Source organism: Lynx rufus, unplaced genomic scaffold (genome assembly GCF_022079265.1).
Source record: "Lynx rufus isolate CCGP_SWC_20201006 ecotype Redwood Valley unplaced genomic scaffold, mLynRuf1.p SCAF_5, whole genome shotgun sequence".
NCBI classification, from domain to species: domain Eukaryota; kingdom Metazoa; phylum Chordata; class Mammalia; order Carnivora; family Felidae; genus Lynx; species Lynx rufus.
In genome coordinates, this window is record NW_025814867.1 from 89,685,888 (window position 1) to 89,699,451 (window position 13,564).

The window sequence follows — 13,564 nt, forward strand, 5'->3', positions numbered from 1 at the left end:
CATCTTGGGATGCCCTGCAAGAAAAGAGGTTGTAATGGAGAAATGCCTCGAATTTCCGAGTCGTCATATAGGAGGGAGAACTGACTGTTGGGGGACATGGTTGTGTTTGGTCTCATTCTCCTGTTGCAGTAGGCCATACAGGTTCTGTAGTAGGCTTGCCATCGTAGTGAGACTCTTGAAGACACAATGCTGTCATCTTTCCCAGAGTCTGGCCAATGCCTTTACCAGTTAGCAGTCATTAGGAAGGGTGCTGTGCCAGGCAGAATCCACTCGCCCATGTAGCACGTCTTCATCAGGAGCTTCCTTGTCCATGCGTGAGGCCCGGGGCTAGACGCTGGGTCTGCAGGGTGGGCAGACATCTGGTGGAGAGAAGGGGCTTTCAGCGGAGCTGCCATAGTTACCAGCTGCCGTGCATCTGAGGAAGGGTAATAAGCAGTGCTAATTTAGATTAGAGGTTCAGAGAAGCCCATCCTGAACACTTGACATTGAGCTCAGGCCCTTGAAGGGTGGTGTTAACCAGAAGAGGAAAAGCTCAGGGAGGGAGCATTCTCAGGAGAGGGGTGGTACGGAGGGGAGCCGCAAGAGCACGTGTGTGGCTGTAGCATGGTAGGCGTCGAATATAGTCTTGTGAGGTCCAGGAGGCAGCGGGAGCCGGCTCATATGGGCCATCTTGAGAAGCTCAGTGAAGCAAAGATCGGCTGTGCTTCTCATGCAGAATCCAAAATGGATGCAGAGAACCAAATGGATCAGAGGGGGCCAGCGGGGACAAGGGGGAGCCAGTTGTGTGGTGGGAACTAGGGTGGCACTTGGGTGGAGGGGGAGAAAAAAGGCTGATTGGATAAGTGCAGACAGGATTCTGGATTGGGATGAGGGGCAGGGAAGTGTCAGGAATGACTGCTTGCCTTCTGGGTTGGGAAGCTGAGAAAGCTGCAGAGAGAGACCTTTGCCTGTACTCTGTCTTAATTGGTAGGCTTTCATGATCCCGTGAAGAGTAATGTTTGTGAGTAACCAGATGATCATTCTATTTCTCCTCCTCCCTCCCCATTGCCCGCCCCTCCCCCTGCCAAACCACCACCACACAGGTCATTTGTGAGAGGAACAAAGGCAGCCAAATCAGATATCAGGAAGGAAGTGACCAATGGAGCGACGCAGGGGCCGAAACTGGGCAGCCTGGAGCCTGCAGCTGAAAGAAAAAACTGCTCCGGCACCCAGAGAGGTGGCTCCCCGACCTGGGCTACAGGTAGCCATCCTCAGCCCCTGCGGGAGTCCAAGCTGGAGCCATCTGGGGACCCACCTAGGAAAGCCCTGAGCAGCCCCGTCCTGCAGAAGACTTCCAGCACCATCACCCTGCAGGCCGCAAAAGTCCAGCCGGAACCAAGAGCACTGGCCTCGGGCGCCCTCTCTCCTTCTGGAGAAGACGGGGAGAGGCCAGCTGCCCCTCCTCCGGCCACCCTCCCCACCAGGCATTCTGGCCTGGGAAGCCAGGAAGTTGTGAGCAAGGTTGCTACCAGGAAAATCCCCATGGAGAGCCGGAGGGATTACACATTCCCCAAATTTGAAAGCAAGCCCCAAAGCCAGGAAGTCATTGAAGATCAAATAGTCAAGTTCCGATGTGAGGGTGAGTAGAGCTGAAGAAGGTCACTGCCCCACCCCACCTCACCAATGTAGCCCCTGGGTGGCTACTCCCTCCCGCCTGGCCCAGAAGCCACCTCACAGGGGTCTTCCCTCAGGAAGGACTCAGTCTAGTAATGTGCCTTGTTCTGGAGAAACACCCAGCAGTGGCCCGATGTTCGTTGTTGGATAGGGCCTCAGCCCTGTGCCCTAATTCTTACCACTCTAGAGGGGAAAACCCATCATCAATATCACCATCAAAAAACTAGCCACAGGGGCTCCTCTTTTCTCCCTTCTGCTGGCTTTGGCTGATCTGGAGACCTGGCTTGTCATCCTATGTCTGTCCTCCCCAAGGACCCTGCCTCCATCTTGAGATGTTTACTCCTACACAGTGCAGGGTGAGGGGTAAGAGCCTCTTCAGTGGGAGGGCAGCTCACACCAGCCCTAGCTCCTCCCATGGGCCCAGCATGCCACCCGCCCCACTGGCACAGTACGCTTTCTGGGAGCCTCATGCCCTTTGCCTGGCCCTGTAGTTTCAGGGACCCCGAAGCCTGAAGTGACCTGGTTCCTGGAAGGTGCCCCCGTGAGAAGACGAGAAGGCATCGTTGAGGTTTATGAAGAAGGCGGATGCCATCACCTCTGCCTGCTCAGAGTGCGGGCCAGGGACAGTGGGAACTACAGCTGCACGGCCTCCAATGTCCAAGGCCAGGTGTCCTGTGGCTGGACTCTCTTGGTGAAACGTGAGTACACTCCTCCAGTCACCCTGGGTTTTCCGTGGTGGGGCCATCCATGGGGTGCTTCCTACACCACAGGAGTGTCGCCCCCTACCACCCCCATGCAGGGTGTACAACCCCACAGAAGCACCGTCCCCACCCACATGCCAAGGCCAAAGTCATTGCTCCAGGACCGTGACTCCTGATCAGGAGTTCATGCCACAGTCTCCTCAGAATAAGCATGCCCACACCCCATGCCCAGCCCTGCCCAGAGCTCCCTTTTCTGGGTTCCTCAGCTGTCCAAGGAGTGCCATGACTCATTCTTGTAACCACAGAGAACCAAATGTTCACTAAATATACACATTTAGAGTCATAGGAGATGATGTGGGATCCCGCATCTTTTATGTTTATTGAAATATCTGTTTATAAAAGTTATGCATGTTCCCGGTGGGGGATTTAAACACAAGATGGTCTTATGACTCAGAAACATTAAAAGGTATTTTAATGTCTTTAAAACAAAATCGGCATTGTGCTGTTTGTATACTGCTTTCTATTCTAATTTGTTCATGTTACATAAGCATCTTTCTATACGATTTCTTTCTATATTACCTTAATATTCTTCAAAAACATGATTTTTAAAAAGTGTTTGCATACTTATTTTTAAGAAAGAGAGAGGGAGGGGCAGAGAGAGAGGGAGACACAGAATCCCAAACGTGGAGCTCAAACTCACGAACCATGAGATTGTGACCTGGGCCGAAACCAAGAGTCAGACACTTAACCGACTGAGCCATCTGGGCACACCTCAAAAACATGACTTGAACAGCCATATGATTTTTCATAGAATAGCGTATCTGATTTAGGCTTGCTCTTATCATTGAATATTTACGTTGTTTCCATTTTTTCACTGTCGTAACAAAACTGTGATAAATATCCTTATACCCATCTATCTCTATAAAATTTCCTCCTTATTTTGAATGCTACTTAGGGACCCTCAGCCCATTGAGGAACATATTAAACCACAGGGATAGAGTCAGCAAATTTCAGGCTGTTGGAAGTTCTATGGGACAAATACCCTTTGCCTATTTTTTTCAACAAATAAATTGCAAGAAAAAGAGGAGGAAGGAAAATTTCCAATTGGAAACTTTGTTGAAAAGATACATGAGATATCAACAGTTGTAATCCATGGACTTTCTGTGGATCCTGATTGAGACACCTTAAAAAATGTTTTTTAAATGAGAACACAAGGAAAATTTGAGCATCCATGAGATATTTGATATAAAGGAATTAGTGCTGTTTTTAAGATACGATGGTCTTGTGGGGGTTTTTTAAGTCTGTGTAGTTTAGAAATATAAATTGAGTTATTTACTGGTGAAATAATATGATTTCTGATATTTTCTTCAGAAATAATCCATGTGTAGTGGGAGCTGGTGGGCATAAAAATGATATGAGATTGGCCATAAGTTGATAATTATTAAATTTGAGAAACAGATATATGATAATCCACTGTACTGCTCTCTTTACTAGAGTGTATGTTTGAAATTTGCCATAATAAATGTTTCCAAAAAAAGAAAGGAAAAGAAAAGAACTTAGTGCTTCATCCATACAGTAGGATTCCATGCAGCCAGTAAAACAAATATGGCGGATCTGTGGGCTCTGATGGTGAAGCATGTCCAAGATATACCAGTAAGGGAGAAGAGCCAAGTGCAGAGCTGTGTGTATCATATGCTATTTGCACAAAAGGAAAAGAATCTATGTAGATATGTGCACACAGATGCTTACGTGTGCATAAAACATTTCTGGAAGGGTCCACGACTTGTCTCAAGGAAGGGAAACTGGAGATTCTTAGGAAGAGGTGGGGGTAATCTTACTTCTCACTACATGAATACAGTTGATTTACTTCTCAATTGGGATTTTTCCTATGTTCATGAATTTCTTCATAAGAAATAGTATCCGTTCCATTTGGAGGTGGGAGTTCCTATAGAGTTCACAAGTGCAAGAGCCTGAGCCTCATCATCCCAGGCTCTATGCATGGGATGGACACATGGTATCATGTCCACCGGAAGTTAAAAAGCATCATTTTGCCAACCAACATTGTTGGAGTGTTAACTAGCATTATTATTAAATGGAAGCTATGCATCAAGATTCTCCTTACAGTCAGGTAGGGATGAAAGAGAATGTGGTCTTCAGAGCTACCACAGACCCGGGGCAAACGGGATGGGAATTAAGCCCGCCACAAAGCTGGCTCTTCTTACCAACAGTCAGCTGTTTGTTTTTGAATGAATGCTGCTCAGAATGTTGTAAGTCTTTGGTTAATGCCCAGAGTTCAGAAAAAGTTGAACTTGACTGTGTTTGCCAGTATCCTTGTCACTTGTATGGAGGAGTGGATTTTAGAAGCCCTTATGCTGTCATTGCAAAAGTACTTCTCGACTCCCCCTCCTCCTGGAGACACTGGCTGGTCTAAAACCATTCCTGATGACTTCACCAGCATGCAGGTCACCTGACACATGTCTTTTCACCTTCTCTTGCAACACCCTCTTTCTCCCTTTTGTCCCGTTGCTGCAGAAGAGCTGTCTGTCTCTCTTACCTGGACTTCCCTCTCCATCCTTTCCTCTCTCTACAAAGATCTTATTTAATGATGATTTACTCTCCCATCATTTCTTCAATCTGTCTCCCTCTCTTTATCCAGAGTCTCTCTCACTTCTCCCTAGAAGCATGCTCTGGTCTTCCCTATGCTGAAAAAGGAAAGAAAGTGTTCCTTCTGCTCGACGGCCCCTGAAGCTCCTCCTTGATTTCTCCACTGTCTTTCACCCCAAACTTGCTGCAGGTGTAGTATTGATGCACAGCTTCCATTTGATAACAACAGCTCACACTCCGCAAAGACCTGCTCAACGTGCCAGGCTTTGTGCTAGCATTTGTGCTAGCTTTGTGCTAAATGCTTTCTCTCTGGGGGCACCTGGGTGGCTCAGTCGGTTGAGTGTCCGACTTCGGCTCAGGTCACGATCTCGTGGTTTGTGGGTTTGAGCCCCGCGTCGGGCTCTGTGCTGACAGCTTGGAGCCTGGAGCCTGCTTCAGATTCTGTGTCTCCCTCTCTTTCTGCCCCTCCCCCACTCGTTCTCTCTCTCTCTCTCTCTCTCTCTCTCTCTCTCGTAAGTAAATGAGCATTAAAAAATTTTTTGATTTAATGACTTTGATTTTGGGCACCTGGCTCTGTACTGACAGCTCGGAGCCTGGAGCTTACTTCAGTTTCTGTGTCTCCTTCTCTCTGTGCCCCTCCCCCACTTGTGCTCTGTCTCTCTCTGTCTCTCAAAAATAAATGTAAAATAAATAAATAAATAAATGCTTTATCTCTGTTATTCCATTCAGTTATCCCAACAGTCTCGTGAGATCATTGTAGTCACACCCATTTTCTAGATGAGAATACTAAGCTGTAATGAAGCTAAATGACTTGTTGGAGGTCACACACCTTGTGAAAGGTGGCATATTTCTTACCCATGTTGGTCTGACGAAGAAGTCCGTATTTTTTCAATGGCTGTCTACGGCATTTCCCTGGGAGGGAATTTGATGTTGGCTGGGAAAAGGGATAGAAGTGCCTTCCCACAGCTCTCGAGGTAGTCTGTTCATCCCTTCCCTCAGTGGCAGTGAAGATCACGTGCACCATCATTCTGACTGTAGCTGCTCTCCTGCGGCCTTCTCTCCCCGTAGGGGAGCTCTGGTGTGGGGGTAGAAGGGCGGATGTAGCTGGGCAAAAAGCCTGTCTTCACCATTGGGCTTAACCTGGTCTGTAAAGTGAGCTTAAGATAGCAACCTCATGGCACTGTCACAGTCACATCTAGAAAAGTACTTGGCACATAGTAAGCCCTCAAGTACCCGTGTTTGCCCTTAAACTCCTGCAGTATAATATGGCTTACCCCTCACCACTGCCTGGACTAGCTTCTCTTGAAAAGCACTGGTGAGGCTTTTTTTTAATGTTCATTTTTGAGAGAGAGAGAGAGAGAGAGAGAGAGAGAGAGGAAAGGGCAGAGGGAGAGGGAGACAGAGGATCCAAAGCAGGCTCTGCACTGACGGCGGACAGTCTGACGCGGGGCTTACGAGCTGTGAGATCATGACCTGAGCCAAAGACAGACACTGAACCAACTGAGCCACCCCACTGCTGAGGCCTCGTCTAATCACCAAACCCATTTCCTCTTCTCAGCTGTCAGCCACCTTGACGTTTCTGCAGCATGTTCCAGTTGTAGAAGAGATTATCTATTCCTATTGCTCTTAGTTAAGATCCCCAAACTACAAAATGCTCCCCAATTCACCAATGTAGAGGGCTTCTGGAAAGTTCAGCTCAGTGGTTCTCTACTCGAATATGCATCAGAATCATGAGGGAACTTAGTAATGCATAGTCCCAGGCCCCCAGTGGTCCTGAACCATCGGCTTAGGTTGGAAAACTACAACACGTGAGTCTTTGTCCTGGAATTGGAAAAAATAGTAATTAAAACTGAAACGTCCTTACCAGTGGGCATGTTGTCTCTACAAGTACAAAGATATTCCCAAGATTGTGCAGGTCTGATAGAATATGTTAAAGGAGAGAAGGGGCACGAGAAAGTGGGGAAGAAGTTCTGTGGATGCTCCAGGACACAAAAGGAAGCCAACCTAGGAGGTGCCTGAGTCCCAGGTGCGGGGCGGGGGTTGGGGGAAGGGGTACAGGCCCGTGTCCTGAGCACTCCCAGACCTGGGCCGTTCTGTGACCATGAAATAGCCCCTGCCGCTTTCTCTGCCTCCCAGTCCAGGTCTCCACACCTGTGGTGCTGCCTGCCTCCAAGTGTGAAGATAGGTTAAGGTCCAGCCAGGCTCCTAAGGAAGCTCCCTCCGGGTGTTTGGGGCAGCGAGGCATCTGCCTGTGAGGCTCAGGGTGACTGCAGTCTGTCACCAGAGCAGGCCAGGGTGGTCTGAGGTGGCCTGTCTGTTCTTTGCCCTTGCAGAGCTGGCCGTGATGGAGGTGGCTCCCTCATTCTCCAGTGTCCTGAAGGACTGCACTGTCATTGAGGGCCAGGACTTTGTGCTGCAGTGCTCAGTGCAGGGGATCCCGGTCCCCCAAATCACTTGGCTGCTCAATGGTGAGTTCCCCCTGCTCCAGCCCTCTGGGCCCTTTGGCCCTGCCTGCATACTCACTTGGCTTTCCCCCATTTATTGCTCAGAACCATCTATGCATAAGTAGGAAATGCTGGGTACAGAAGTCACAGGGTGCAGAAAGATCACAGCCTACTATTGTCCGGCTGGGGACACTGGACAAGTTACTATTCCTATCTGAGCCTTGAGCTCCGGCAACATGGGAATAACATCAACTACCTTCCAGAGTGGCAGATATGAAAATTAAGTTAGTTCCTTAATACAAAACAGTTAACGTGCCTGGTACATGGGCGCACAAGCAATTTGGTTCATTTTTGTGGCCAGGCTCATAGTAGACCCTCAATAAACATTTGTTGAGTCAATAAATGAACAAATTAAATTAGTGAACCACACTGGAAGTTACTCATGGAACCTCACCTTTTATTTAGTGGCAGTTGGTTTGGGGATTCATAGACCAGTAATTTTTTTAATGGTATAGTCCTAGAGAGACATGCCAACTTTTTGTTTGTTTGTTTTTGCCCGGTAAGGTCTTTTGGAAAAAAATTGGTTATCTCGTATTATCACTCTTCTCTTTTTAAAAAAGCCTTTCAATTCCAAAATTATGGGAAGAATCTAATTTTAGAACTAACAACACTTCATAACATTGATGCCATTGAGCAGCGTCTGCTTTGGGGATCCACAAGGAGGGTGAAGGGGCACCTGCCCATCAGGAGACAAAGGGCACTTCTCTACCATCGAGTGGTCAGATGACCTTGGACACCCCATTTTACCTCTCTGGGCATCAGCTTCTTTATGGGTGAGGAAATGGGCTGGAACAAAAGGTTTGGGACCTCAGCCAGTTTTCAGGGCTGGTAGAATATGCCCCTCAAGGGACAGCGGCACCTGTCACCTATGCACCAAATAGCCCCTAGTTGTTTATCCCGTTGACGTGTTACTTATAAACCTTCCTAGTTGGTATAGTTTGCTTAGGCTGTGGTAGAAATTATCTCTAGTGAGTGAGAGAAGGTTCCATGTAGTCTTTCTATGTGTCATCTTCTTGGACAAATAAGTGAAAATTGAGGTCGCCCTTCCCTCCACTCCTCACTATGGACAGAGCTTCTGTCGGATCCTGTGACTGACTACAAACAGGCAGCCTCCTTGCAGCTGGAACAGAACATGGGCATAAAAGACTAGTCAAGGATCTGAGTAAGAGAGTTTCACTTCCATCTGGCTCAGAATCCAGACCAGAGGTCCAGACACATTTTCTATAAAGGGCCAGATAGTAAATATTTTCAGCTTTGCTGGCCATACAGCCTCTGTCACAACTACTCAACTGTGCTACTGTGGCATAAAAGCAGCCAGAGGCAAGTTGTAAATGAATAAGTATGGCAGTGTTGCAATAAAACTTTATTTGTGGACACTGAAATGTGAATTTCATATGATTTTCACGGATCACAAAATATTTTACCTTTGATTTTTTTTCAACGATTTAAAATATGTAAGAACTATTCTTAGCTTCCAGGCCATACAAAGTCAGGCTGAAGATCAGATTGGGCCTGTGAGCAATAGTTTGCTGACCCCTGGTCTGCACCCCTCAGGACTGGGAAAAGCAACCCTACCTTCTTATTCTTGGTGAATCTTGGCATTTCCACACCATTACCACTAGAGGGAGAGCGTGCTCAAGTTCCCTTGGCTGCTGACTCTGGTCTTCCCAGTCTTGGGGTCCGAGAGTTCTGGGTCTCCCAATTCTATAATTCTGAGTGCCCTGAGCCAACAGCTCCTTTCTGGGGGCCACCATTCCATCCCACGCTTGTAGGGCCAAAATGAGTTACCCCCCAGTAACAAAAGAGGTCTCAAACATTTTATTGGCACATTTCGACAGCAGAGGCCCTTTGATGGCAGTCATGGAATGTACTGGTATTCTCAAGGAAGATAGGTTTTAGGGTGTCATTTTCACAAAAAGCAAAGAGTAGTGTTCAGTCATCTCAGTAGCAGGATCCTGACCCCCTTCATGAAGTGCAGTAGGTAGGGCAGAATCTCTTCTCTCCCACCCTATGGCATGCTTGCTTGGCAGTCTCTGCAGACTGTCCCAGAGACACAAAGTGTTGCTATGTGCATAAGAAAACATTGCATTGCAGGGAGAGGACTTCTTTCTGCACTTTGTCCCTCCCCTACCGCCCACCCTCAATTTTATGAAATGCAAACCAGGACCCTGGAGCCTGACAAGGGAAGAAATTGACAGTTGCTTCCTATATGGTGAATGGACACATTCCTGTTCTAAGGCCAGAATATTCAGTAATGAGATTTTTTTTTTCCCCCTGGAAATGAAAGCTCACATCCTGGAATGATAAAGTCCCAGGAACATATAGCATTAAGGAAACCAATGACGTTCATAGCATGTGCCTCTATCTCCATGAAGGACTTTATGTGACCGGAATAAAGAGCATCTTATAGCGGGGACTCTGAGAAGAAGGGACTAGAGTCATTTTTAGTTTCCCATATTTATCTTTTCCATGGACCCTAAAATGTACTGAAATGGACCCAACTGCAACATCAGGTGGAGGTCACACAACTGCCTTCTGATGAATATCTGCAGTGGGAATGAAGTCATTATTTCTGGAGATGTCTAAAAGGAGCCAGGAGCCTCATGTTGTCTGGGTGAGGCCTGTTGTGCCTGAAGCTGGGCTATGGGCCAGATGACCCTGTAAGATTCTTTCCAGGCTCAGAATTCTGTGAAGTCCAGGATGTGGATGTAAGGACTGTTTGTTTAAACAAAATGCACAGAACTATGTCCCTTGCCCTTCTGCATTCTCAATGCCTCCAGAATCTCCCCCCACAGTCCTGCCCGCCCCAGCCTTGCTCCTGCACCTCCCTCCATGGCACCTGCAAGCCTCTGTCCAGCTGGCTAGGAGTGGGCCTGCCATGTCATCGGCCCCCGGTGGATCTGAGCAAGCGTGGCGACATGACAACAGCAGCCCTGCAGAGGACAGGGCTCACATCCCCTCCACTGGAAACCCCTTGGCCTGAGCCTTCCTGTGCTTGCCTCCACAGAGCAGCCCATCCAGTACGCTCACTCCTCCTGTGAGGCCGGCGTGGCCGAGCTCCACATCCAGGACGCCCTGCCGGAGGACGATGGCATCTACACCTGTCTGGCCAAGAACACCTTGGGGCAGGTGTCCTGCAGCGCCCGGGTCACTGTCCATGGTAGGAGCCTCTGGGCACCTCTCTAGAAGCACCTTTGCTGCAGACATCTGCTTTGGAGAAAGAGCACTGCACCTGAAGGCAGGCAGGTGGAGGAAATAGCCTCTAGAATGGCCTCACAGTGACAAGGGTGTGCCAGGGCAGATGAATATTCAAAAGCCAATTCCCCACCTCCTCACCTGACCTGGGCTAAGGGAAGATTCAAGGGAAGGAGGCGAGGGCTCCCTTGGCTGAAGAAGCTCCCAGTGTGAAGACTTTGCACACTGAAAAATGACTTAGGAGGAGTACTCACGTACTCCCTTAGGACTTAGGTGTCTCACAAATGCCACGTCCCGTGCTGGGGGCTACTGGGTAACAGAGTGCTGGTATTGAGGCTTTGAGAGGGTTGCAGGTTGTTCCCCTTTTCCTTCTGCCCCTGCTCCTCCCCACCAGCCTGGGCTCATTTTCATACATCACCAGCATGGTGTCCAGTAATCTGATTATCATGATCATCCATTGATCCTCGCCAAGCCTTTAGTCCCAGGAAGTATCAGGGGAGCCACAGCACTCAAGACACAGCTGTCTGCGCTGTGGTGTCAGCAGGCATGGTGACAGTGCCTGGGGAATGCTTCCCAGGGCCAGGGTGTTCAGGTAAGCCTGCCTCCCCACCCTCACCCCAGCCTGGGCCCCCAGCTCCTGGGTGTGACTGGGGCCTGGGTGCTTGAACCGGGTGCGCTGTGCTCTGTTTTCCCAGCAGACTGTCAGGAGACCATGTCTCTTCTCTCCATCCCCCAGGGTTCAGGCCTCATGGGGAGAGTCTCCCTGTAACGTGAACAGCCACCTTCTGGGAGGCCACAGGACATGGTTTCATTGAAAAGAGCAAGAGGAAAATCATGTGCTGGTTACTACCTTAAATGCTTTCTTCTTTAGACCTCAGCAGCCCTGGGGAGGGCAGTGCTCTCCCTCTTTTGCACAGAAGGGTCTGGAGGTCTCAAAAAGTTAATGCAACTTGCCTACGCACACAGGCTAGCATGTGGAGCTGGCCTTTCAGACCCACATCCTCATGACCCCAAGCCTGTGCTCATTCCCATGCCTGGCCCTTTTCTAGAGCATGCATCCTCTGGCCCAAAGGGAGAGTCTGGGCCCAGCAGTGGCTCAGCAGTGTCACCCCTTAGGGATTAAGGGGCTCATGGTGAGGCTGGCTCTGTGAGGTGCCCTGTCAAGAAAGGGCACATGCCCTGGCCTCCCCAATATCTCTGAAGTTCTCTGGCATGGAGTCATCACTCGGGACCTGGCCTCTGCTTCCTTTCAGGAAGCTGTTCACACCCAGGTGGGAGCCTGAGTCTGACTCCCGGGAATTTGTCAGCCAGAATTCTGGCTGTCATTATCTATCCCCTTTATCCTCACAGATCTCATTTCATGGCTCTTTGAGGGGCCTCGGGAAATTGTAGTAATGAAACAAGAAGAGATCTGAGCCTCCTCTCCTTGGCAGCGGCCCTCACCTTCCCGACAGGGGACTCTCCTTGGAGGTCCACACAGCCTACCCCACAGTCTAGTAACAGGCGAGAGGGCCAGAATGACGTGGGATGAGTCTACTGTCTGAGACTCTCCTGGCTAGCTTCAGCCAGCGGCCCTGCTAATCCAGTGCCTGTCCCCACTTGCCTGGCTTTAGATTGGATTAAAGAGACCCAGCTGGGCTAATAGCCCTACTGGAGGTGGGGGTCCCCAGACAAAGGATCAAGGGGTCTTTGGGGCTGTCCTCCATGTCCCCAGGTCTGTGGGAGGAGTGAGGCCGGGGTGATTGCCTATCCAAACATGTTTTAAAGCAGAAACAGGTCCTCAGCAAGAACTCTGCCAGAGCCCTTTGGGTTTGCTCTGAGGACAGCCCTGTGTGGGTGAGAACTCCCTCCCGGTGTGGGGATTTACTGGCCTGTGAAGGCCAAACAGAGGCTGAGATACCATAAATGGTGAAGCAGGCTGAGAGACGCAGCCACGCGCTCGAGCCGCAGGGCTGGGCCATCTGCACAGGAGTGGGGTGGGCTGAGCCTGCCTGCCGCCGTGGCACCCCGGGCCCTGCCCCAAGGCGGCTCGGCTCAGGGCTGGGGGCGGCTGCAGGCTCTACTGTGCCGAGTGCTGTTCCGGCCTCCGCGTAGCTGCCCAGGGTCTGGCCTTTCTGCTACCCTCAACGTGCTGGGGGCCACAGTCTCATCGTGGCTATGCAGCAGGCTGCCCGGTGACCTGAGTTCCATTCGACTCTCCGGGCCTCATCTTCCTCTTCTGTGCAGTGGGGACACTGATAGTCACAGTCCCCAGTACTGTGAGGATTAAGTTAACGAATGCATGTAATGTCTTCTGAACAGAGGACGTGCTCAGTGTATGCTGACCCCCACTTTTAAACAAGGTAAAATGCCAAGTCTAACCAGTTTTACCAAAGGGCCAACTTTGCCACAGTGGATAGGTGATTGTCTGACGGTCCCTGTACCTGTTCGTTGGTTTCTAGTGAAGGGAGAAAATCAGAATCAGAGAAGGGAGGCATTGGGCCAGACAGGAGAACCAGAGGAGCAAGCCATTCTAGGGACTCTGGCCACGAGAGGGTGCCCTTGAGCAGAGTGCCCTCTGGTTTCCAGGGAGGGGTGGTTTCCAGGGCGGCTCTGCCGTAGGCAAGATGAGCGGGAGAGTCCCACAGATGCTGAGGGAGGCCAGGCATGGATGTGCTCTTTGTCACCTCTTTAGCCAAGGTTTTGTAATCCAGAAATTGCTGGCCCAGCTCTTTGACATGATTTCTGCAGCCAGCTTACCCGGCTTTCTCTGCCTCCTCTCCACAGCAACCCCTTTCTCCAAACTCTGTCTATCTCCCCCAACAGATGTCACTTCCTCTAGGAAGCCCTCCCTGGTATCCCCAGAATGAGTTATCTTACTGGCTGAAGCACTCTTATCACTGTGCTTATTTGTCAGTAAATCTATAC

At 49.7% G+C, this 13,564-nt stretch overlaps 1 protein-coding gene across 1 annotated transcript in view; it reads left to right on the top strand.

Annotated features, from left to right (window-relative positions):
* The window catches only part of MYLK (myosin light chain kinase), a 211,298-nt gene that overhangs the window by 92,138 nt on the left and 105,596 nt on the right, over positions 1-13,564 (top strand). The window contains exons 8-11 of the mRNA XM_047099178.1: positions 1,083-1,618; positions 2,145-2,351; positions 7,292-7,426; positions 10,470-10,622. Coding sequence (XP_046955134.1) covers positions 1,083-1,618; positions 2,145-2,351; positions 7,292-7,426; positions 10,470-10,622 — 1,031 coding nt within the window. The remainder of the gene's footprint in view (positions 1-1,082; positions 1,619-2,144; positions 2,352-7,291; positions 7,427-10,469; positions 10,623-13,564) is intronic.